The sequence below is a fragment of the Octopus sinensis genome, linkage group LG25 (genome assembly GCF_006345805.1).
Source record: "Octopus sinensis linkage group LG25, ASM634580v1, whole genome shotgun sequence".
NCBI lineage: Eukaryota > Metazoa > Mollusca > Cephalopoda > Octopoda > Octopodidae > Octopus > Octopus sinensis.
Window position 1 is genome coordinate 21,886,917 of NC_043021.1, and position 27,500 is coordinate 21,914,416.

Genomic DNA, 27,500 nt, shown 5'->3' on the forward strand with positions numbered 1-27,500 from the left:
TTTTATGAACATATTCATATAGTAATACATAATCATTTTTATATATATATTAAAATATATATATTACACACATACATATATATATATATATATATATACACACATACATATATATATATATATATATATATATATATATATATATATACACATACATATATAATATATATAAATATATACATATATACTCATATATATTATATATACATACAATATATACATAAATATATATATATAATATATATATATAAACATACACATACACATATATATATATATATATATTATATACATATATATATATAAACATACACATACACACACACATATATATATATACATACATACATATATATATATATACACATATATATATATATAAATAAACATACAGACACATAAATATATTTATATATTTTGTGATGTATTAATATACATATTGAGATATTTTTACATATATTTTCATTACTTAGACTTGTGTGTGTGTGTGTGCATGTATGTATATATATAATATACACACACATATATGTATGTGTATATATATGTGCATATATATATATGTATATACATATATATATTGTGTTATTGTATATTTATTCCTATATTTACATATATATATTTATATTTACATATTTATTTTAAATAGATTTATATATTTTTATTTCGTACGATTTTTATTTTAATATTTGATAGCAGTTTTTGGTTCCGTTCTTACTGATTTGTTTATATATATTTTTTTTTATTATTCATAATCATTTATTCATGTATGTATATTTATTTCTTATTGTTTTGTTTCTTTATTCATTCGCGCATTACATATATATTTTTGGTTACTTATTTATTTACTCCAGTTTAAAAGCAAACATTAAAAAAAAACTGAAACAAGCAGTAAATCAACACAAACGAACTAACCTTAAAAGAAAAAAAAAATTAAAAACGAACGAGTAAACCTCGGATCTAAAGATTAAAGATTCGTGAAAACTGGGGGAAACAAAATGCAAAATAATAGAGAAAAAAAAGTTATTTCAGAAACTCATGCATTTCCCATGATGCTTTGCAACCACTGTAGCATCTCTCTAGAATAATATATGACCATTAAAACCCATCTTGTAGCAGCGTAAAATAAGTTCTCTCATATATATATATATATATATATATATATATATGTATATATATTACACACACACACAGCACATACATATTTATATATATCATCATCACTGTTTTAACATATGTAATACTACTACTACTACTACTACTACTACTACTACTACTACTACTACTGCTGCTGAAGGGACATGCTGGCAGAATAAGGCAAAATGCTACGTGGCATATTTTATCAATCTTTGTGTTCTGAGTTCAAATTCTGCCGAGGTTGACTTTACCTTTCATCCGTTTTGGAGCTCAGTAAAATAAATAGAATTTGAACACTGGGGTTTATGTAATTGACTTACCTCCTCTCCTGAAATGAATGGCCTTGTGCCAAAATTTGAAATCATTATTATTATTATTATAATTATTATTATTATTATTATTGAGTGAGAGAGCAGTGCATCAAAGTGACACTGGGGTAAAATATATGAAGCCCAGTATACCCATCATGACTACTTGCCTGATAAGGGTACACCAGGCATGTGCATGATATGATGATCTCATATCAAGATAAACAGCACATGACCTTGCAGGTGGGGCCCATTTAGAATTTTCTTCTATACGAGTAATCCATCCCACTCAAAAGGTCCTTGAATAAAGTTTGTTTAAGGATGATGAACAAAACACCCATGTTTCCAAAGGGGAATTATCCAAACCTCTAAGAATTCCTTTCAACACATGGCTATGATGCTCCCCTAATACATGGCTATGATGTTCACCCACTACACCAGCTCATGATCAGGGATGCACACATTATCAGCCACTAAGGGACATGCTCAAGTGGTTAAGGTCAAACAACTGACAAGCAAATCTGTGGTATGGAGCAGAATATTTGCTATAACGATATTTCTGCTTCAGCAACTCGGTTGCTGAATCTTTGAAATGTAATGGAAAATAGATCAGTTTCCAAACATTGATGTCCAAGGTCCCGAAAGCAAAGTTTAAAGAGAACAGCAATCATTTCCTTTGATTTCTAGATAGAAGCAAATAGGAAATAACACTGACCAAAGACAAAAAAAAAATATATTACAATTTTATTACACCTTGTTACAACTTTGCCTTTCATAAGTATCAGTTGAGTGCTGGGGTCAATGAAATTGACCTACCCTTTTTCTGAAATTGCTGGCCTTGTACCAAAATTTGAAACCACCACCATCATCATCATCATCATCATTATCATTATCATTATTATGATTATTATTATTATTATTAGTGGTGCGGTTGTTGTTGTTGGTGAGCTGGCAGAATTAGTGGCATGCATCTTGTCCATCTTTATGTTCTGAGTTCAAATTCTGCTGAAATTGACTGCTGGGGGTCAATGTAATTGATTTACTCCCTTCTCTAAATTTGCCTGGGGCCAAAATATGAAATCATCATCATCATCATTGTCATCATCATTGTCATCATCATTGTTGTTGTTGTTGTTGATTTGACTCATGTTTGGTCTTATTCCTGGTAGTATCTATGTGGGTAGCAGGTTACTACCAGTAACCTTAGGTACCTACAATCTTCCAATAGTGTTTTCAAGTGCTTAGAACCCTCCTGATAATCTTTCCAGTTCCCAAGAGGCAAACTTTCCATAGAAGTTCTGCAGGAACCATTTGTCTTCATCTTCACTTACAGTTCCCAATAAACTATTCATTATAAGCTCAACCTTTACAGTTTTCACACATTTTATTATTATTATTATCATCATTATCATCATGATCATTATTATTATTATTATTATTATTATTATTATTATTATTATTATTATTATTCATTATCATTATTATTATTATTATTATCATTATTATTATTATTATCATTATTATTATTATTATTATTTTTATTATCATTATTATTATTATTATCATCATTATCATCATGATCATTATTATTATTATTATAATTATTATTATTATTATCATTTCTTCACAGGGCCAAAGAAGCTCATTGTACATCAGACAACAGCTATGATAAAAACTTCAAACAGCATGAATCGTTTCGCCTTCACGAATACAATGCGTCTAACAGCGCCATATGCTTGGACCGAAAGCTGAGAGAACACCAAGGCCAAACAGCTATAACAGTTCATAAAAAATACAGGTAAGAACTTCTTCCTTTTACCTCCAATTAAAGTTGCATTGCCATTTTGTTTTTTGTTTTGGTTTTGCTTATTTCTTTTAAAGTCTGTTATGCACCAACTCGTGACAGACTTCTTATGGATCTATGGTTACAACCTCCCTATTTTAAAGTGATCTAAATTCAACCTTTAGCCCACTGTAAGTGCATCATGTCATCGTATGAGTTTTCTCCCCAGTAGTTAACAGGACAGTGGAAGGGGAAACAATTCTAGAGAAAAGGTAATGTGCTAAAGGTTAAAATTTTCCATCAGAATTCCAATTTAATTTATGTTCCAATCACCAACTTCAAAATATGAAAATTATTTTACGGAATTCTTCATTATTTTGAAACTTAATTGAAGGAAAGCCAGTGCATTGCAGCAGAAATAAGGATCCAGAAGGGTTAAAGTGACCTAAGTTAAAATCTCCCTTCAAAATTCCTGTTGATTTATGGTTCAAACACCAGCTTAATGATGACAATGTTATTTCACTAAATTGTTCGTTATTTTCAAAATTAATAGAACCAAAAGCAATATATGCTAGCAGAAATATGGTAACATATGGCTTTAAATCTCTTGTATAAACCATAACTGTTACCTTTTGATTTGCTTCAACGAGATTTTTGAAAAATAATTGGGTGATTCAAAATATATCCCTCCTCACAAATACTTTTGATTTGTGAGTTTTGCTGATTAAGCTTGAGTCAGCCCTATTCAAGAAAAAACCATACAAAAAAGAAAAAAATGAAATGATGTTTGAAAAATTCTTGCATTTCTCATGATGATTTGCGACTGCTGTAACATCTCTTTGTAATAATAATATATATGAATAATGAAACTATTTTGCTGTAAAGTAAAACCAGTTCTCTCATGGCATTATAGCCAGTATACCATTTTCTATTTTCTCTCCCTGTTTATTTCTGTGTTCCTCTCTGTCGAAGAGCATAGGCTTGAAACCTAAAAGACTTTATCACTTCCTGAATGTTAAACTAATATATCTGTTTGTTGTTTACACACCTGTCTTCGGCTTTTTTTTTCTTTGTAAATTCTCACTATATATCTATTATATAAAATCCGTTCTATCTGTCTGTGTGTGAGTCTTCAAGGACCTCGGACATCCTCCATCTGATTGTGTTCAAATTTCATATGTAGAGACCGATGGTATCAGGGCATGTATAAGTCTTGAAAAAATTCCAAAAATCGATTCCAGGTGAGAATGCGATCAATAAAGCTGTGGGAACATGCATTTGTAAAATCGTTTTTCTTGGAATAGAAAAAAGTCTATCTTTATTTCTTCTTTTGCTGGTGTCTCAAATTTAGGTTAAATCAATGTTTCTCAAAGGGGAGGCCTATGGGACGGTCGGACAAGTTGTTTTGAGAAAATTTGGTTTAAATGTTTGACAACTCAGCACCATCCATTGGACGGAGTGGGGGGCATTTTGTTCACATATATATATATATATATATATATGTATGTATGTATATATATATATGTATAAATATATATATATGTATATATGTATAAATATATATATATGTATGTATGTATAAATATATATATATATATATGTATGTATAAATATATATATATATATATATGTATAAAGCTACTTACCACACAGCCACTCCTGCGCCTGTGGCCATAGCCAGTACCGCATTGACTGGCCTCCGTGCTGCGGGCACGTTAACAAACACCATCCGATCGTGGCCGTTCACCAGCCTCATCTGGCACCTGTGTCGGTGGCAATAAAAAAACCATCCGAGCGTGGCCGTCTGCCAGCCTCGTCTGGCACCTGTGTCAGTGGCACATAAAAACACCATCCGAGCATGGCCGTTCGCCAGCCTCGTCTGTCACCTGTGTCGGTGGCACATAAAATCACCCACTACACTCTCGGAGGGTTGGCGTTAGGAAGGGCATCCAGCTGTAGAAACACTGCCAGATCTGACTGGCCTGGTGCAGCCTTCGGGCTCCCCAGACCCCAGTTGAACCGTCCAACCCATGCTAGCATGGAAAACGGACGCTAAATGAATGATGATGATGATGATGATATATATATATATATATATATATGTATATATGTATGTATGTATATATATATATATATATGTGTGTGTGTGTGTATAGTCCTCTGCCAGTCAGACAGTTTCCTTAGTGAATGTTCTCTGTTAGCAATATATAGAGATATCTTAAAGTGGTGACCTGGTAGATTTGTTTGCATGCCAGGCAAAATGCTTACCGACATTTCATCCGTCTTTACACTCTGAGTTCAAATTCTGTCATGGTTCATTTTGCTTCTCATCCTTTCAGGGTTGATAAAATAAGTACCAGTTGGATACTGGTCTCGATAATTGACTGACGTCGCTCCCCTAAACTGCTGGCCTTGTGCTAAAAGTTGAGACTAATATATAGAAATGTAGTACGCATTGATGGTCTGTTTCAGAGATTTGAAGTGTTTTTTCATATTCGGCATGAATCAAAAATTCTGGTACCATGTATTGCTTCTAATCAAAGCACTGCGTGTACATACACACACACATACATACATACATGCATGTATGTATGGCTGGCATGGGTTTGACTGAGGTCTGGAGAGCCAGTGGCTGCACCAGGCTCGAATCTGATCTGACAGTGTTTCTATAGCAGGATGCCCTTCCTAACACCAACCACTCTGAGAGTGTAGCAGGTGCTTTTTATGTGCTACTGGCACGGGAGCCAGTCAGGTAGCACTAGCAGTGGCTACACTCAAAACAGTGCTTTTTACGTGTCACCAGCATAATTATACATACGTACATATATATATATATATATACACACACATATACATACACATATATGTATATATATATATATATATATACATACACATATGCACATACATTTATATATATATATATATATACTTTATTTAAAGCAGCTTTAAATAAAGCATATTAATCTACCACTGGTATTTGAGTACTCTTCTTTCCACCTTGTTTCACATTTATGTGTTTACTCCGGTATATATATATATATATATATATATATATATATATATATTACCACAAAGTCACACCTGTACCTACATATATATATGTATATGAGGTACAGGTGTGACTTTGGTAAGAAGCTTGCTTCCTAACCACATGGTTTTAAGTTCAGTCCCACTGTGTGTCACCTTGAGCAAGTGCCTTCTACCATAGCCTCAGTTGTACTCGTGCAATATTCAAGCATTGCTCATTTGTGGAGCTACGTGGACAGCTGTTGTCTGCATGTAGAAGGAATGCAACAATCAGTTGAGTTCACTGCAAGGATTACCCTACCATCCACCCTTAACAATGCAGAGCAGATCTGTTTTTGCTACTGATGGACACTGCTGTCCTGAGGCAATCTCTACAGGTATAGAAGTGTTTCTAGGCAGGACTGCCCAGGTCGCATGCTGAGTACTTACTTGTACTTGTGATGGTGTTCACCCAGGGTGGGTTGAGCCAGCTTCTTCTCTGGTCCTGATGGCATCACGAACCATGGCGGCCCACGCTCGACGTTCCTGTGCGAGGTCACTGGAGACGGTGAGCCATTCGTGGTTCCATCTGCGCAGACCGACCACCTGTGGACCTGAGAGTTCGGAGAGGTCCTCCTTTATTTTTGTTGCCCAGGTCTTCAGCTGCCCACCTGTGCGTTTGCACCAGCTGGAAAGTGGAGGTGGGGGGAGGACATCGCAAATCAGCTCACCCTCTGGACACCGAGCCGCATGACCAAACCACGTGTTTAAACCGGCGATATCCGGCCCAATATATTCTACATGTTTTATATTCATATTGGCGATATCTAGCCTCTCACACCTAACCTACAATGTCATTCTAAAAATAAACAACTACATCATTGAAACCTCAAAACTATAAGATAATGCAGGATTAATTCAAAAGAATTTGAGTGAAAAAGTATTACATTTAACAGAGTAATCTGAACACTAAAGGGTTAAGTGCCGTTGTAGAAGCACCGAAGGGAGGGGGGGCCAGAGATCCAGGTGATGATGAAGACTGGCTGTAGGAACCCGATCAATGCATCGGCAGCGAAGAATGCGGCAGACACAGTCATACTGAGTGATGAAGCAATATCTCATGCACCCCTGCGATACCCAGGCATCACTGAACCGTGAAATTATGTGGAACGACTGTTGCCTGCATGGAAAAGAAGTGTAACAATCAGCTGAGATCGCTGCCAGGGTTACCCCATCATCCACCCTTAACAAGGCAGAGCAGGCAGGGTTCTTCCGTCTAGTGGCTACAATAAAAAGGGGTTGAGTGGAGCATGTTGCAGAAAGGGTCAAAGAAAGACACTTTCCTGTTCAGTCAAGTCCTCGTTGACCTTTTTAAGTCCCATTTAGGAATGAATGTGAGGAAGGCGCAGGAGTGGCTGTGTGGTAAGTAGCTTGTTTACCAACCACATGGTTCCGGGTTCAGTCCCACTGTGTGGCACCTTGCACAAGTGTCTTCTACTATAGCCTCGGGCCGACCAAAGCCTTGTGAGTGGATTTGGTAGACGGAAACTGAAAGAAGCCCATCGTATATATATATATATGTGTGTGTGTGTTTGTGTGTCTGTGTTTGTCCCCTAGCATTGCTTGACAACCGATGCTGGTGTGTTTATGTCCCCGTTACTTAGCGAAACCGATAGAATAAGTACTGGGCTTACAAAAGAATAAGTCCCGGGTCGAGTTGCTCGATTAAAGGTGGTGCTCCAGCATGGCCGCAGTCAAATGACTGAAACAAGTAAAAGAGTAAAAGAGTAAGGAGAGGGGATTGCTTTCTCTCTCCATCAGTGAACTTGTAAAAAAGGAAACACCCCCACATGGAAGACTTTCTTCTGTTAACATATTTCAAAATAGGGACCAATTGATGGAAATTGTTTTGTGTATGTGTGTCTGGTCAGGCTTGTAAAGTCAGCCACTAAAAAAGGAGGGAGAACAGTAAGTATAGAAAGGAAGAAGGAAAGGAGAGAGTGAGAGGAAGAAGAGAGAGAGACTCTAATAAGGATTTGGAGGTTTTTTTTTGTATTTGGCTTCAGTTGGAAATTCTGGAGTATACCAGACAGGAACACCGATCCGCACCCGTTCGTTGAGCCTCACATCACCCTGGTGGGACCAGCTTCATGTGTGAGCGGCCTGGACTCCTATGCCTCACCGCTGGCACTGCTACCACACGGTGCTATGTGTGACAAACAAGAGTACCAGGCGACGCCACACCACTGATGCCACCCAGGGGGCGTCCAGATGGACTCGACGGGGGAGAGGAAAACACTGGACTTGACAAGCGCCGATATGATGTCTGGCGCTGTGAATTATAGAAAGTATAGAATTATAGAAAGCATAGAAAGGAGGAAGGAAAGGAGATAGTGAGAGGAAGAGGAGAGAGAGAGACTCTAATAAGGATTTGGAGGTTTTTTTTGTATTTAGCTTCAGTTGAAAATTCTGGTACCATGCGTTGCTCCTAACTATGTTTGACTGCTAAACCCACAAATTTCTTTATTCTCTCTCTATGTTTATTTTCTCTTATTCCTTTCTGTTTAAGAGCATAGGCTTGAAACATAAAAGGCTTTCTCGCTTTCCCAAGTGTCAAACTAATACACCTGCTTATTGTTCAAGCACCTGTCTTCATCTTTTGTTTTTCTGTAAATTTCAACTAGAAATTTGGAGTGGTTGGCGTTAGGAAGGGCATCCAGCTGTAGAAATATTGCCAGATAAGACCGGAGCCTGGTGCAGCCTTCTAGCTTCCCAGATCCCCGGTCGAACCGTCCAACCCATGCTAGCATGGAGAACGGACGTTAAACGATGATGATGAAAACACAATTATTAATACACAAGAGTTGTCATTTTAGTAAATAGATAAATAAATTGACATACTATAATGTCTAAAAGTTGATGAATACCACCTATTGATCCTCTCCATTTTCTTATTGCTCTAAATATATATATATATATAATATATATATATATATATATATATATATATATCGCGTGGCTCAGTGGTTAGAGCGTCGAGCTTACGATCGGGAGGTTGTGAGCTCGAATCCCGGACCGGGCTGCGTGTTGTGTTCTTGAGCAAGACACTTTATTTCACGTTGCTCCAGTTCACTCAGCTGTAGAAATGAGTTGCGACGTCACAGGTGCCAAGCTGTATCGGCCCTTGCCTTTCCCTTGGACAACATCGGTGACGTGGAGAGAGGAGGCCGGTATGCATGGGCGACTGCTGGTCTTCAATAAAAAAAAAAAAAACCAACCTTGCCCAGACTTGTGCCTCAGAGGGTAACTCTCTAGGTGCAAACCCATGGTCAGTGTCTGACCGAAGGGGGAAAGAAAGAGAAATATATATATGTGGCTGTGTGGTAAGTAGCTTGGTTATGAACCACATGGTTCTGGGTTCAGTCCCACTGCATGGCACCTTGGTCAAGTGTCTTCTACTATAACCTTGGGCTGACCAAAGCTTTGAGAGAGAATTTGGTAGACGGAAACTGATAGAAGCCCATCGCATATATATGTATATATATATGTATGTGTGTATGTTTGTGTGTGTATGTTTGTCCCCCCAGCATTGCTTCACAACCGATGCTGGTGTATTTACGTCCCTGTAACTTAGTGGTTTGGCAAAAGAGACCGGCAGAATAAGTACTAGGCTTACAAAGAATAAGTCCTGGGGTCGATTTGCTCGACGAAGGGCGCTGCTCCAGCATGGCCACAGTCAAATGGCTGAAGCAAGTAAAAGAGTAAAAGCATATATATATATATATATATCATCATCATCAGCACCATTGTTTAACGTCCGTTTTCCATGCTAGCATGGGTTGGACAGTTCGACTGGAGCCTAGGAAGCCAGGAGGTTGCACCAGGCTCCAGTCTGATCTGGCAGTGTTTCTACAGCTGGATACCCTTCCTAATGCCAACCACTCCGTGAGTGTAGTGGGTGCTTTTTACGTGCCACTGGCACAGGTGCCAGGCGAGGCTGGCTAATGGCCACAATCGGTTGGTGCTTTTTACGTGCCACCAGCATGGAGGCCAGTCGAGGTGGCGCTGGCAACCGCCACATTCGGATGGATCATATTTACCTATATAATGACATAATACCATTTCTCAATACATTCTTCTTCCAAATTGCCTTAGTATATTTTATAAACTTCACATAAAATAACTGTTGTATAAATCTCCTATTCTAATCCTCTTGTACCTTGGGTCTCTTCACGAGCCGGCTCTCTTACAATCATTGAGGCCAAGTCTCCAGTTTTTAGCTTCCTCCCTCACTTCTACTAGTCACAAAGAACTTGTAAAACATTATGGTTATTGCTTCTCCTCCCAGAGTAAAAATTATAGAATATATTAAAACATTACCGTTTTTTAAAATATTTTTCATTATTTTTTTATACATATTTGTTGTTATTTCTTTATAACTTTCTAAGGCTAACTTCTTTTTTTTAAATTTTCTTTTTCTTTATTTTTTTCTTTTCCTTGTTTTGAATTCTTTTGTTTTAAATGTTCTCAAATTAATATATTTATAATTATAATTTTGCCGATAAATTTTACTTTTTGCATTTCATTTTCAATTAATATTTTGTTTTAGTATTTAATATTTGGTATCTTTTTATATTTAAGTTTAATTTTAAATTCATTTAATATGTTGTTTCATATATATATATATATATATATATATGTTTATATATATGTATATATATATACATATAAATATGTGTGCTTATATATATATGTGTGTGTGTGTATAAGTATATGTGTGTTTTTATATATATATATATGGTTGTAAATGTGTGTACATCTGTTCATTCTCCCTCTCTCTCTATATATACATTCGCACACACAGATACACACATACATAGAAAATTTATATTTTTGTTATTATTTATAGTTGAAATTCTTAATTTTGTTTTATTATACATATCTAAACATTTTATATTTCTTAATATCTTATTGTTTTTCTTTCTTAATATTATATTTATATTTTTATTAGAATATCTAAATTTTTTCGGATTTATATATATATTTCATTTTAAAAATTCCTTTTACACATTAATATTTTTTACATTTTTTTACACTATATTTATAATTATTTATTTTTACATTACACATTATGTTTTTTTTAAATTTCATAAGCTATATTGATTTATTTTATTTTAAATATTCCTTTTAATATCTTAGCTGCTATTTTTACATTACACTACATATATTATTTCAAAATCATTTATTACATATTATTTGATATTTTAAAAATTTTATACAATATAGTTTATTATAAATAATTTTATTATATTCTCATACATTTTTTTAATATATAATATACTTTATTTTAATCTTTTATATTCCATTTAATACTTCTATATTTTAAACAATGCATTTTTCCCTTTTTTGATATTAAATTTATATCAAACATCACAGACTACACCCATATCTTAGTGCAATTTTTAAAAACTTAATCTCCATTTTTTTCATTTGATATCTGATCAATATGCTAATTTGAAGTATTCGTGATACATTATGTATTGCGTATCACACTTTATATGTTTCATATATTCTTTTTTATACTCCATAATATATTTATGCTATCACTGATCTGTTAATATGTCACTTCCTGCTGTTCCATTTTCTAAGTCTAATTCATTCTTCCTGTGTCAGCATGATCCTGTGTAATGTGGATGAAAGCACTCTGTCGTTTACGACAACGAGGGTTCCGGTTGATCCGATCAACGGAACAGCTTGCTCATGAAATTAACATGTAAGTGGCTGAGCACTCCACAGACACGTGTACCCTTAACGTAGTTCTCGGGGATATTCAGCGTGACACAGAGAGTGACAAGGCCGGCCCTTTGAAATACAGGTACAACAGAAACAGGAAGTAAGAGTGAGAGAAAGTTATTGTGAAAGAGTACAGCAGGGATCACTACCATCCCCTGCCGGAGCCTCGTGGAGCTTTAGATGTTTTCGCTCAATAAACACTCACAACACCCGGTCTGGGAATCGAAACCGCGATCCTACGACCGCGAGTCCGCTGCCCTAACCACTAGGCCATTGCGCCTCCACTCTGTGTAATGTACAGGTAGATGGAATAAGGCAGTGAGCTGGCAGAAACGTTAGCATGCCGGGCAAAATGCTTAGTGGTATTTCGTATGACATTACATTCTGAGTTCAAATTCCGCCGAGGTCGACTTTGCCTTTCATCCTTTCGGGGTCAATAAATTAAGTACCAGTTATGCACTGGGGTCGATGTAATCGACTTAATCCCTTTGTCTGTCCATGTTTGTCCCCTCTATGTTTAGCCCCTTGTGGGAAATAAAGAAATAAGAAACACTAATTTGCCGAGCGAAATGTATAGCAGTATTTCGTCTGTCTTTATGTTCTGAGTTCAAATTCTGCCGAGGTATACGTTGCTTTTCATCCTTTTGGGGGTTGATAAATTAAGTTCCAGTTACATACTAGGGTCAATCTAATCGATTGGCCCCCACCCTGCAAAAAATTTTGGGCCTTGTGCCTAGAGTAGAAAAGGATATATCACTCCCTGCTGTCCCATTTTCTAAGTCTAATTCATTCTTGCTGTGTCATCATGTTCCTGTGTAATGGAATAAGGCAGCGAGCTGGCAGAAACGTTAGCACGCCAGGCAAAAAGCTTTGTGGTATTTTGTCTGTCGCCACGTTGTGAGTTCAAATTCCGCCGAGGTCGACATTACCTTTCATCCTTTCGGGGTCGATTAAATAAGTACCAGTTACGCACTGAGGTCGATGTAATCGACTTAATCCATTTGTCTGTCCTTGTTCGTCCCCTCTGTGTTTAGCCCCTTGTGGGTAGTAAAGAAATAGGTATTTCGTCTGTCTTTACGTTCTGAGTTCAAATCCCACCGTGGTTGACTTTGTCTTTCATCCTTTTGGGGTCGATAAATTAAGTACCAGTTGTATACTGGGGACAATCTAATTGACTGGCCCCACCCAAAAAAATTTTTTAAAGCCTTGTGCCTAGGAGTAGAAAAGTATATCTGTCATATCTTTTACTTGTTATAGATGTTGTACTCTGGCCATGCTGCAGCACCATCTTGAACCCAGTGTCCGGGTTTTGGTTTTTTAAGTCTTCTACTTATTTTATTGGACTCTTTTGCCAAAATCCTCTAAGTTACAGGGCCACAAAAAACTGGTACTCAATTGTCAAGTGGTGCTGTTGGTGGGATGAGAAACAGACACACAGACACATCTGTTCTATAATTTAGAGATGAGGAATTATGTACGATATTTACGTTGTTTACAATTGACAGATATTTGTCCTCATCTTGCTTGTTGTTAACACAACGTTTCGACTGATATACCTTCCAGCCTTCATCAGGTGTCTTGGGGTTAGTAGCCTGCACTCTTAACCACTACACCATATGCCCACCAGTTTGATTCCAAGCAGTGACCTGAATAATAATTACAATAATTATAATAATAATAATAATAATAATAATGATAATAATAATGATGATAATAATAATAATCATCATCATCATCATCGTTTAACGTCCGTTCTCCATGCTAGCATGGGTTGGACGGTTTGACCGGGGATCTGGGAAGCCAGAAGGCTGCACCAATAATAATAATAATAATAATAATAATAATAATCATAATGATAATAATAACATTGAAAAATACCTTAGGAATGAGAACCCAGGTTCGAAATTTCCCCAAGACACCTGATGAAGGCTGGAGGGTATATCAGCCGAAACATTGTGTTAACAACAAACAAGATGTGGAAAATATCCCTCAATTGTAAATAAGGTAAAAAAAATACACATTTTTTTATTTATCTGCCTATCTATCTGTCTGTCTGTATATCTGTCTGACTTTTGTCTGTCTGTCTATCTATCCATGTCTGTCTCTCTGTCCAGCCATTTACTTACCTACCTACACACACATACACACACATTTCCATTGACCAAAGTCACTTGCAAGGCATCAGTCGCCCTAATGCTATAATAGAAAATCCTTGCCCTAGGTGATGTACAGTGGGATTGAACCAAAAATCGAATGGCTACAAAGGAAGCCTCTTAATTACAGATACACACACACACACACCACACACACACCACACACACACACACACACACACACACACACATGCACACACGATGGGTTTCCACACAATTTCCATTCAACCAAATCCATGCAGAAGGCACTGGTGGGATTGGGCCTGTGGTAAAAATTACTTGCCCACGGTTCTGCACAGTAGGACTGAACCTGAAATCACGTTGTTACAAACAAGCATCTTAACCATACAGCCAGGCCTGTGCTTATATGAGAAAAAGGGAAAAAAACGATTTTTTCAATGTATAAAATGTGTGAGAAATAAAAACAGAGGAAGTGGAAGGTTTGAATTTTCTTGGCAGTTTTCAAATTGTTCACTAACGAAGAGATAAGATTGTTGTTTAACTCATTTGTTATCAATCCATCTTAGTCATCCTTAGTCTTACGAGTCAAATTCTCTGTTTTCATCCATTAGCATTCAGATTACTCTGTCAAATGTAATCTTTACTAATTCACATTATTTTGAATTAATCATGCAATATCTTTTAGCTTTGCGATTTCAACGATGTGAATTTTTAGTTTTACAATGACATTGTAGGCTGAGTGTGAGGGGCTGAATCTGGCCAGTTTGAACATTAACCCTCTCGTTACCCACCCGGCTGAAACCGGCTCTGGTTCTGAGTACAAATGTTTTGTTTTCATAAGTTTTGAATTAAAATCTTCCACCAAACCTTAGTCACAATTTATGTTCCTAACACTACTCTTTTACTCTTTTACTTGTTTCAGTCATTTGACTGCGGCCATGCTGGAGCACCGCCTTTAGTCGAGCAAATCGACCCCGGGACTTATTCTTTGTAAGCCCAGTACTTATTCTATCGGTCTCTTTTGCCGAACCGCTAAGTGACGGGGACGTAAACACACCAGCATCGGTTGTCAAGCAATGCTAGGGGGACAAACACACACACACAAACACACATATATATTTACATATATACATATATACGACAGCCTTCTTTCAGTTTCCGTCTACCAAATCCACTCACAAGGCATTGGTCGGCCCAAGGCTATAGTAGAAGACACTTGCCCAAGATGCCACGCAGTGGGACTGAACCCGGAACCATGTGGTTGGTAAGCAAGCTACTTCCCACACAGCCACTCCTGCAATGATAAATAAGTTATTTTACTAAATACTCTGTTATAGTTAAAGTAAGTGAAAGAAACACAGAGCATCTTGAAATAAATACAGTAATGAAAGGATTAAACAGTTAGCTGGATATGGCTGGTTAAATTCTAACAAGTTAAAGTGATCTAACTTAAAATGTTCCATCAAAATTTCTTGCTGATTTATGTTTCATACACCCAGTTTAATAACGACAAAATTATCTTAATAATAAATTCTTCATTATTTCCAAAATTAATCAAAAGAATGGCAGCATGCTTCAAAATTAATACGGTAACAAAAGGATTACATTGAGATAATTCTTGAGGTTTTTGAACATCCAGATTGATTAGTGTGTGTGTGTGGGTGTATTTGCGGTTGTATTTATGTATGTTTATAAACCTGCACCACCCATCTTCAGTGGATATGCAAACCATTTTAGTACACAAGTGGGTCTTTGTTTCATTACTGTGCACTTGTGTGTAGTGAAGGCACATGGCTTAGTGGTTAGGGTTATGATCCTTAAGTTGTGAGTTCAAACACTTGTGGAGTATCGTGTCCTTGAACAAGACACTTTATTTCACATTGCCTCAGTCCACTCAGCTGGCAAAATTTTTTATCTGTAATTCGAATGGCCAGCCTTGTCATACTCTGTGTCACACTGAATCTCTCAGAGAACTACATGAAGGGTACACATGTAGGCACAGGAGTGGCTGTGTGGTAAGTAGCATGCTTACCAACCACATGGTTCCGGGTTCAGTCCCACTGCGTGGTATCTTGGGCAAGTGTCTTCTGCTATAGCCTCGGACCGACCAATGCCTTGTGAGTGGTAGACGGAAACTGAAAGAAGCCTGTCGTATATATGTATATATATATGTATGTGTGTGTATATGTTTGTGTGTCTGTGTCTGTCCCCCTAGCATTGCTTGACAACCGATGCTGGTGTGTTTACGTCCCCATCACTTAGCGGTTCAGCAAAAGAGACAGATAGAGTAAGTACTGGGCTTGCAAAGAATAGGTCCCAGGGTCGATTTGCTCGACTAAAGAGGCGGTGCTCCAGCATGGCCGCAGTCAAATGACTGAAACAAGTAAAAGAGTAAAGAGTATGTCTGTGGAGTGCTCAGCCACTTGCATATTAATTTCACAAGCAGGCTGTTCCGTTGATCGGATCAACTGGAACCCTTGTCATTGTAACAGATGGAGTGCCAGTCATATGTGTATCTCTGTGTGTCTCTGTATCATCATCATCATCATCATCATTTAACTTCCGCTTTCCATGCTAGCATGGGTTGGACGATTTGATTGAGGTCTTGCTAACCAAATAGCTGCACCAGACTCCAATCTGATCTGGCAGAGTTCCTACAGCTGGATGCCCTTCCTAATGCCAACCACTCCAAGAGTGTAGTGGGTGCTTTTACATGCCAGTCAAGTGGTACTGGCATCGGCCATGCTCAAATGGTGTTTTTTACGTGCCACCTGCACAGGAACCAGAACAGCGGCACTGGCAACGACCTCACTTGAATGTTTTTTACGTGCCACCAGCACAAGTGCTACTAAGGCGATGCTCTGTATGGAGAATCCCTGGAATGTTTTGCAAATTTTCTTTGTGCCACTTATCAATTGTATTTTAAAGATATTATTTATGTTTGCTTTGTATTTTTTTTCTTGAAGAACCCAGCATTTTTAGATTTGTGTTACAAAACTGTTGTTTTATAACACAAATCTAAATGTATATATGTTGGTCAGCTACATACTCACCTCTTCAGCAAAACACCTGCTCTCCCTTCCACATCTCTCGAGACATTCACACTTCACTTATTTCAAAGATTTCCTCTTGTGAGCTCTTGGTTCCTCACCAGTGCTGTTTGCCATGAAAGAAGCACCTAGAATACTCTGTAGAGTAGCTGGCATTAGGAAAGGCATCCAGCTATAGAAACCATACCAAAGCAGAGTTTGGAGTCTTGCACAGCCTGTTGGCCTGCTAGCTTTTTGGTTCCTGCCAAGCTGTCCAATCCAATTCAGCTGATTGAATAACTGAATATGTGCCACCAACGTTGACGGAGGGCCATGGACGGATTTTGTGAATTCATAAATGTTATCTCTATGTGTGTGTGTGTGTGGTGTGTGTCGTAGTGCATTTGCTATTGTGTTGTCGGCTGTGTAAGCAAGATTTGAAAAATGGACATAAAGCAAATTAAAATATAATATAAACACATACATAAGGCTCAAACCTATATTGCTTGTTTGTGTGTGAGTGAGTGAGTGTGTGTGTGTGTGTGTATATATATATATACACACACATTTATACACTCACACCCATACACTTACACAAAATTTTCACAGAGTGGGTGGGAGAACACTGCATCACATACAAATATATTATATATATATAATATATATATATATATGTATATGTATATATATATATAGTATATGTATATATATATATATGTATATGTATATATATATAATGTATATGTATATATATATATATGTATATGTAATATATATATATGTTATGTATATATATATGTATATGTATATATATATATATGTATATGTATATATATATATATATGTATATATATATGTGTGTGTGTGTGTGTTTATGTGTATATATGTATATATGTGCATATATGCATTTATATGTATATATATATATATACACATACATACATACATACACATATATGTAAGCATGTATGTGTGTATGCATGTATATATATATGTATAAATGTATGTATATATGCATTTATTCAACATACTTATGACTCTATATAAATACAGACACATAAACACAAACACAAATGTAAGTATATACTCAACAGAACAGACAAACGCATTAATATACACCATATAGGTAATCTTTAAATGTCTATATATATGTTATACGCATACATACATACACTTCTGTGTATGTAGACACATCATTGAAGAGGTGGAGTTGTGGGCGATGTACGTTATTAGTTAGATAAACACACAGAGGAGATGCAAACGAGACTGCAGATGGATAAGCACATACAGAATTATGAATGCATGAACACAAGTGCACAACATAAACACGTTTAGATATACAAACTTGGCATAATATAAGACATGACAGATGCATGCATGCTTATATACAGAGAGAGAGAGAGGGAGAGAGAAAGATATATATGTATATATATATGTATATATATATATATATATGTATATATATATGTATATATATATATATATATATATATATATATATATATATATACATACATGTATATACATATATAAATATACAAGCATACATACGTACAGTAACCCTTGCACAAACACAACACACACACAGATATATATGTGTATGTATGTGTGTATGTATGTATGTACATAATGTATGTAATGTATGTATGTATGTAATGTATGTATGTATGTAATGTATGTATGTAATGTATGTATGTATGTAATGTATGTATGTATCTATGTATGTATGTAATGTATGTATGTATGTAATGTATGTATGTAATGTATGTAATGTATGTATGTATGTATGTATGTATGTATGTAATGTATGTATGTATGTATGTATGTAATGTATGTAATGTATGTATGTATGTAATGTAAGTATGTAATGTACGTATGTATGTAATGTATGTATGTATGTATGTATATGTATGTACGTATGTATGTGTGCGTATGTATGTATGTATGTATGTATGTATGTGTGAATGTATGTATGTATATGCACACACCATACATGGATGTATGTACATCATACATAGACACACATAATGAAAAGATATTTAAGACAAACACTGCACAATTCGTTGTCAAAATTAACACATTTTAATCAGCACCAGATTTAATTAAATAAATTTTTTTTAACAAATTTATTCATTTAAAAGTCATCATCATCATCATCATCGCAGTCGTCATCATCATCATTGTTTCATTTTGTTTGGTTCTGTATTGTCTTTTTTTTTGTTGCAGATAAGCTTTTATCTTTGTTTATTTGAATAAGTTTTCTTGTTGTTGTTATTGTTGTTGTTTCTAAATATTTACACAAGCGTATGTTTCTGTATATGCATAGATATATCTGTATGTGTGTGTAAATATGTATGTGAACATGCATGTGTATATATATCTATATACATAGATATCCATATATATATATATGTATTCGTATCTGTATGTCTATGTAGATATGTTTATGTATATATGTATGTGTGGGGTTTGTATATAACTGTGTATGTGTGTGTGTATTTGTGTATATATATATATATATATATATACACACAAACATACATACGCATATATTGATATATGTCTAAATATGTATGTGAACATGCATGCATGTATCTATATACATATATATCCATATATATATATGTGTATATTTGTATTTTGTATATAACTGAGTATGACACATATATATGAGTCAGTATGTGTATGTGTTGTAGACAGCATGGTGGTGTGCTACATTAATTTTGTGAAACACAAAAGTGATCAATACACACTTGCAGAGAATCTTGTAAAGTGTAGAGTATATACTTAATGTATTTACTTCTCTTTTGTATTTTCATTTTAATATCCAAGAACTTGGACACTGATTTTCAGCCAACTTCCATTACGATGAAGCCAAGATACAAAATAGTGGTGTTTCACATGGTTTGTGATGACACTGTTACTTGTTTTGTCCTTATTTGTGCATGCAAATGGGACAGAAAAATGCCACACAATTTCATACATATTGGTTATAATATGACATTTTTCAGCCAAGCATAAACTACGCAGTTGTAAACCATCTTTTCTGAGATAGACCGTTTATGGTTGAAAGAGTTTCCTTTATCCTTTTGGTCATGTTAGAGGTAAATATATGTGCATGTAGAGTTATATCTTTACTTTGTACTACTTATTCAGACAATTGGAGCCTGGGGCAACTCTCTGGCTTGCCAGCTCCAGCAAAATTATCCAACCCATGCCAACATAGAAAAATAGACATAAATTGCTGCTGCTGATGATGATGATGTCTACCAAATCCACTAACAAGGTTTTGGTCAGCCCGAGGCTAGAGTAGAAGACACTTGCCCAAGATGCCATGCAGTAGGACTGAACCTGGAACCATGTGGTTCGTAAGCAAGCTACTTACCACACAGCCACTCCTATGCTTATAATGCAAAAGTGGAATGGAAGCACTCCGTCGGTTACGACGACGAGGGTTCCGGTTGATCCGATCAACGGAACAGCCTGCTCGTGAAATTAACGTGTAAGTGGCTGAGCACTCCACAGACACGTGTACCCTTAACGTAGTTCTCGGGGATATTCAGTGTGACACAGAGACTGACAAGGCCGGCCCTTTGAAATACAGGTACAACAGAAACAGGAAGAAAGAATGAGAGAAAGTTGTGGTGAAAGAGTACAGCAGGGGTCACCACCATCCCCTGCCGGAGCCTCGTGGAGCTTTAGGTGTTTTCGTTCAATAAACACTCACAACACCCGGTCTGGGAATCGAAACCGCGATCCTACGACCGCGAGTCCGCTGCCCTAACCACCGGGCCATTGCGCCTCCACAATGCAAATGTAACTAATATTTGATAAATATCATACACCTTTATTTTAAAACTTTGCTTACAAATATTAAAGTATTTTTGTGGAAGTGATTTTACGAACGTAGTCTAACTGATAAATCAACTCAACAAGAAAAACATCTAGAATTACACAGAACAGAAAAAAATGTTACATGAGAAAAGACAACCAATGCTGTCATAAGACAATTGATGAAAAGTCCAGGCCATGGCTACACACCTGGACAAGTGATACACCACCATCTACTGCAGATCCCTATGACGTTGAATGGATAAGCAGCAACCCTGGTTTTTATCGAAGCTTTTGGTAAAAAAGTGTGACCTATCCACAAATATATACAGTAGTTGACCCAGACTCCTTCAGATATTTTATCTTTTCCGTGTTTCATTCATTGGACTGCAACCATGCTGGTGTACCATCTTGAAAGATTTAGTCAAGCAAAATTGACCCCTGCACTTATTTTCTTTATAAGCAAGCCTTGTACTTATTCTTTCAGCCTCTTTTTGTCAAACCACTAAGTTATATTTGAGTCATGTTAGATGTTTAAAAATATAACATCAAGCAATAGAGATAACTGCACTAAGATCAGATGATTGAAATTTTGATAAAATCAAAGAATAATTGCAGTTTGTGTGGACCTGGTTTTTACAGTCAGCAGGTGAAAGTATAGATCACACACACACACACTCACACACAGACTTTGTTTCAAGTTTACAGGTTCATTAGACCTGATTAGATGATAATTCACTTGACTGAAAACTAGTCCACTGCAAGGCTAACTTCTCCTGTTATTCATGTATGTGCTGTTGTCATCATCATCATCTTCGTCATCACTCGATTTACACTTTCCATGCTGGCATGAGTTGGATGGTTTCACAGGATCCAATGCATTCAAAGACAGCATCATATTCCACTGTCATAGAGACCACGCTCTGACATGGTTTCTATGACATTGGATGCCCTTCCTAATGCAAACCACTTTACAGAGTGTACTAGGGACTTTTCTTCATAACCACCGTTGCTCCTGAGGTCCCCATGCAAACTACAATCCTATCAAACCCCGGGGGAGAGGAGCTTTATCCTAGGAGATGAGAGTGAAGGTATAAGATCAGGGGACCAAACAGAGCAGGTACATGTAGTAGAGGAGCTCCATGGTTACACGCATTTAGGAGAGAATGAGATACGAGTAAGAAATGCTGCCTCTGTAGGTCTATGGTTGACAGTGCTCACCAACCACGGCTAACACTATAGAAACAACAACTGGTTTCCAGTTCATTATAAAAAATGCTAATTTAACACTTGGAACTTGGTATATATTTCAGTAAGTAGCTAATAGTTTGATGTTAAACACACACCAATTACCAACACACACACACACACACCATACACACAGACATGCAGAGAATAGGTCTTTCAAGTTTGGCGTTATGACGATGACATAAAGCTATGAAACACAAATGCTATGAGTCAAAACTCCAGAAAGACATAAAACGAAGAAGTGGATGCGGCTGCGGAATAAAAACTGTCTTCGTAAGGATAGTTGCTGTGTGAAAGAAAGCGTGTGCATGCGTGTGCGTGTTGTGTGTGTGTGTGCGCATGTGTGTGTGTGTGGGGGATTCTAATGATTTAGTTAATGCCAGGGGGCTTTATACACTCATATGGATATACAGTGTGGTAATGTGATGGAGTGATGGATGTTGGATACATATATGCATACATACATATAGATATATATGTATGTATATATATATTATATATGTATATATATATATGCATACATATATATATATACATACATACATATATATATATATATATACATACATATAATATATTTATACATACATATATATATATAGATTATATAGTATATATATATATATATATATATATATATATACTATACATACATACATACATTATAATATATATATATATATATATATATACACTAGCAGTATTGCCCGGCGTTGCTCAGGTTTGTAAGGGAAATAACTATAAAGCATTTTTAGAGAGTTATAGCCAAACAATAGCAAAAAAATGGGGAAAAAATGATGGTAAATTTTTTTTTGAGAGTTAAAAAAGGTCGAGTTGCGTCCCCTAGACAGTCTGTGGTTTGTGTTTCTGATTCTCGACCCCATGTCGAATTTATCGATTTTTTTCAGAACTGGGGGAACTTTTCAAAATTTTCGCTGCGTTAGTTTTGAATTATGACATTGGGCTATGTGTGTGTCAAGTTTCATCAGAATCGGTTGAAAGCCGTGGTCAGGGTGAGGGTTGAAGCAAACAGACACACAGAAACACACAGAGACAAACTGCCGTTTATATAGAGAGATACATACATACATACATACATATATATATATTATATATACATACATACATACATATATATATATATATATATATATATATATATATATATATATATATACTGTTTTACTTGTTTCAGTCATTTGACTGTGGCCATGCTGGAGCGCCACCTTTAGTCGAGCACATCGACCCCCAAGGCTTATTCTTTGTAAGCCTAGTACTTGTTCTATCAGGCTTTTTGCCGAACTGCTAAGTTACGGGGGCGTAAAAGCACCAGCGTTGGTTGTCAAGCTATGTTGGGGCATACAAACAAACTGCGACACACCTCTGTATATGTGTGGTTTTTTTTGTGAAAAAAAGTGGTTTTTCTTAGAATATTTTGCGCAATAATTTTTAAAGAAATCTGGACATCATTTTTTACTGCTAACCATTCAACTTCAAATTAGAATTGTTAATTGCTGGAAGTGAAGTAGACTGAGATGTAGATATAAGGTTATTGTATGGAGTGGCAGTTCAGTACGAATGATTGAACTCATTATCTCGTGGTTAGGAATCCATTACTTTAAATTTGAAGCCATTAAGTCTTTAAACTTTATTTTGCTGGGTTTAGTCTTTCGACACTCAACTTAATTGGGTATCATCATCATCATCATTTAGCGTCCGCATTCCATGCTAGCATGGGTTGGACGGTTCAACTGGGGTCTGGGAAGCCAGAAGGCTGCACAAGGCTCCAGTCTGATCTGGCAGTGTTTCTACAGCTGGATGCCCTTCCTAATGCCAACCACTCCGTGAGTGTAGTGGGTGCTTTTTACGTGCCACCGGCACAGAAGCCAGACGAGGCTGGCAAACGGCCACGATCGGATGGTGCTTTTTACGTGCCACCGGCACGGGGACCAGACGAAACAGGCAACGGCCACGGTCGGAAGGTGCTTTTTACGTGCTACCGGCACGGAGGCCAGGTCAGGCAGCGCTGGCTATGACCACGTTCGGATGGTTCGGTCATGCTGACCTCAGTAAGTATTTCAATCTGGCATTTATCTTATAGATCTCTGCTTGATGAACTGCTAACTTTGAGACATAGTGGGACGCAATACTCGATTTAGCAAAAAAATGTAAACACGCACATACACACACATACACACATTAGGTGCAAGAATTATTGTGTGGTTGAGAAGTTTACTTCCCAACCATATGGTTCAACGTTCAGTCTCTGTGGTGGTACCTTGAGCAAGTGTTTTCTACTATAGCCCTAGGCCAACCACAGACTTCTGACTGATTTTGGTTGACAGAACCTGCAGCATTGCTCATCAGAAAATGACCGTAGAACATGTTTATAAAGAAGAGTTGTTTGGCTTCATACCCCTTGTGTGCCAATTCTGCCCATAAGAAAGGAACAAATAGTACAAGCCAGCTATAGGTGATAACATCCAGGCAACACCAGGGTGCATTGGCAGTATATATAAATATATATGTATATATATATATATATATACTCTTTTACTCTTTTACTTGTTTCAGTCATTTGACTGCAGCCATGCTGGAGCACTGCCTTTAGTCGAGCAAATCGACCCCGGGACTTATTCTTTGTAGGCCCAGTACTTATTCTATCGGTCTCTTTTGCCGAACTGCTGAGTGACGGGGACGTAAACACACCAGCATCAGTTGTCAAGCAATGCTAGGGGGACAAACACATACACACATATATATATATGTACGACAGGCTTCTTTCAGTTTCCGTCTACCAAATCCACTCACAAGGCATTGGTCAGCCCGAGGCTATAGTAGAAGACACTTGCTCAAGATGCTGCTCAGTGGGACTGAACCCGGAACCATGTGGTTGGTTAGCAAGCTACTTACCACACAGCCACCCCTGCGCCTATATAGTCCATTTTTTAGTATCACAGTGCATTGTTGTACCATTCAAAACTTTTTATTCTTTACAAACAACACACAATGCTTCAAGCGAAATACAATACTCTCCTAATATACCATAACTATATCTATATATAACCCATGCTAGCATGGAAAATGGACGTTAAACAATGATGATGATGATGGTGATGGTGATGGTGGTGATGGTGATGATGATGATGATAGTGGTGGTGGTGATGGTGATGGTGATGGTAGTGGTGGTGATAGTGATGGTAGTGGTGGTGATGGTGATGATGATGATAGTGGTGATGGTGATATATATATATATAAATGGATATAGATATATATAATGGTAAAGTATAATATGTATTATACAGTAGTGTTATTACTGATACAACTTATATTGCCATAAACCTATGTTTGGTATATTGAACAGATTTAGTCTTGTGGTTCATGTTTCCTGTGATACAAATGTTAGTAGATTTCTAGTAAGATCAAAGACAGATTAGTTGACCGATACCTGTAAAATGCTATGTAAAAGAGTTATCATTGAGAAGCTATAATTTATTTGCCTTTACTATTGATGTAAATCTACTTCTAAATGTGTGCTTCTATATGCAATCTAATTGGAAGTCATATCTGTGTCCAATGATATCATAACATACTGCATGGGTAGGACAACAATAACTTTAAAGAAAGTTATGCTCAACACTTACACTCTTTTAGATGTATTTAAAGGGTAAAATCCACATCATTTCTCCTTCATTATCTCAAGACTCTGGGACCACTGAAATGATTTTTCCAACATCATATGGTGATTTCTTGACAGAGGTTCTTTGGAAATAAGTAAAGGTTCACAATAGGATGAGTATATCTGTCTGTAGACTACTGCCTCAAAAAGTCTTATCTGCCTCATGTGAAAGGGGACAAAGATCCTTGTTTTGACTAAGTCTTCCAGGTAAATATTAGAGAGAAGGAAGCATTGTACACTTCTAGAAAATATAGAAGGAATGAAGATGACATTCTATGCTGTGATACGTCAGTCTGAGGTACCTGTTTTGAGCAGCCAAAGACAAAAAAATATACATGGATATAATCCCCTGGTGAACTATCATCGTTGTCCTGATCATGATCATGACCATGATGATGATCATCATCATCAATATCATCACCATCACCACCGTCATGATCATCATTATTCTAATCCTTTTACAGTTCACCCTTCTATACTTGCATGCAAAGGCGGTGAGCTGGCAGAAACGTTAGCACGCCGGGCGAAATGCGTAGCCGTATTTCGTCTACCGCTACGTTCTGAGTTCAGATTCCGCCGAGGTCAACTTTGCCTTTCATCCTTTCGGGGTCGATAAATTAAGTACCAGTTACGCACTGGGATCGATGTAATCGACTTAATCCGTTTGTCTGTCCTTGTTTGTCCCCTCTGTGTTTAACCCCTTGTGGGTAATAAAGAAATATATACTTGCATGCATTGACAAGAACTCATTGTGGCAGTTTTCCTACACCTTCATGCTTCTTCTTGTTCCTAACCCCGACACGATTCCAAATAAGGCAATACTTCCTGGTATCACCTGACACATCACATAGAATACTAGGATCAAAAGACTCTGCTTGCATGATGGTGACACCTGCTTACAACTATCACATGAAGATAAGACAAAGGGATTGCACCCCCTCCCAAAAGAACCACACACATAAATACATACACAACACACACACCCTGATGTAATCTCCAGGGATACAGGCATCCAGCAACAGGACCTCCGTAATGCCATGATGGACCGTGAAGTCTGGCGTAGCATGGTAAATTCCATTGTCTCGACCACGGTTGAACAATGATGATGATGATTCTATGCAATAAGAGATGAAAGACGGCAACTGATATTGTCAAAACTATGCCAAAAGCTCATCATGGAGCTAATCATCATCTGTCGTGAATTCTTGGACATAAAACAAGAAGCATGAGATGAACCGTCTTTAGAAAAATTTTGTTAAAATATTTATATTTAGAAGTCAAAAATTGATTTACAGTTCTGACATGGGTTTGATGGTTAAGACCAAGGGATGCACCAAACACCATTGTCTGTTCTGGCATGGTTTCTACGACTGGATGCCTTCCTAATGTCAAACACTCCACAGCATGTACTAGGTGCTTTTAACATAGCACCAGCATGAGTGCTTTTCACAGGGCACCAACACCAGGCTCAATTCTGCTATGCCAGATGGGTCTTCTTGAGTACAACAATGTAGCAGATAGTTCTGTCCTTTGTCATCTCCTTCATAAGGCTCAGTATCTAGAGATTGACCC

At 36.8% G+C, this 27,500-nt stretch overlaps 1 protein-coding gene across 1 annotated transcript in view; it reads left to right on the plus strand.

Moving 5' to 3' along the window:
- Positions 1 to 27,500, plus strand: part of LOC115224531 — a 485,382-nt gene that overhangs the window by 293,349 nt on the left and 164,533 nt on the right. Inside the window, exon 5 of the mRNA XM_036513431.1 lies at positions 3,073 to 3,240. Within this exon, the coding sequence (XP_036369324.1) occupies positions 3,073 to 3,240 (168 nt within the window). The remainder of the gene's footprint in view (positions 1 to 3,072; positions 3,241 to 27,500) is intronic.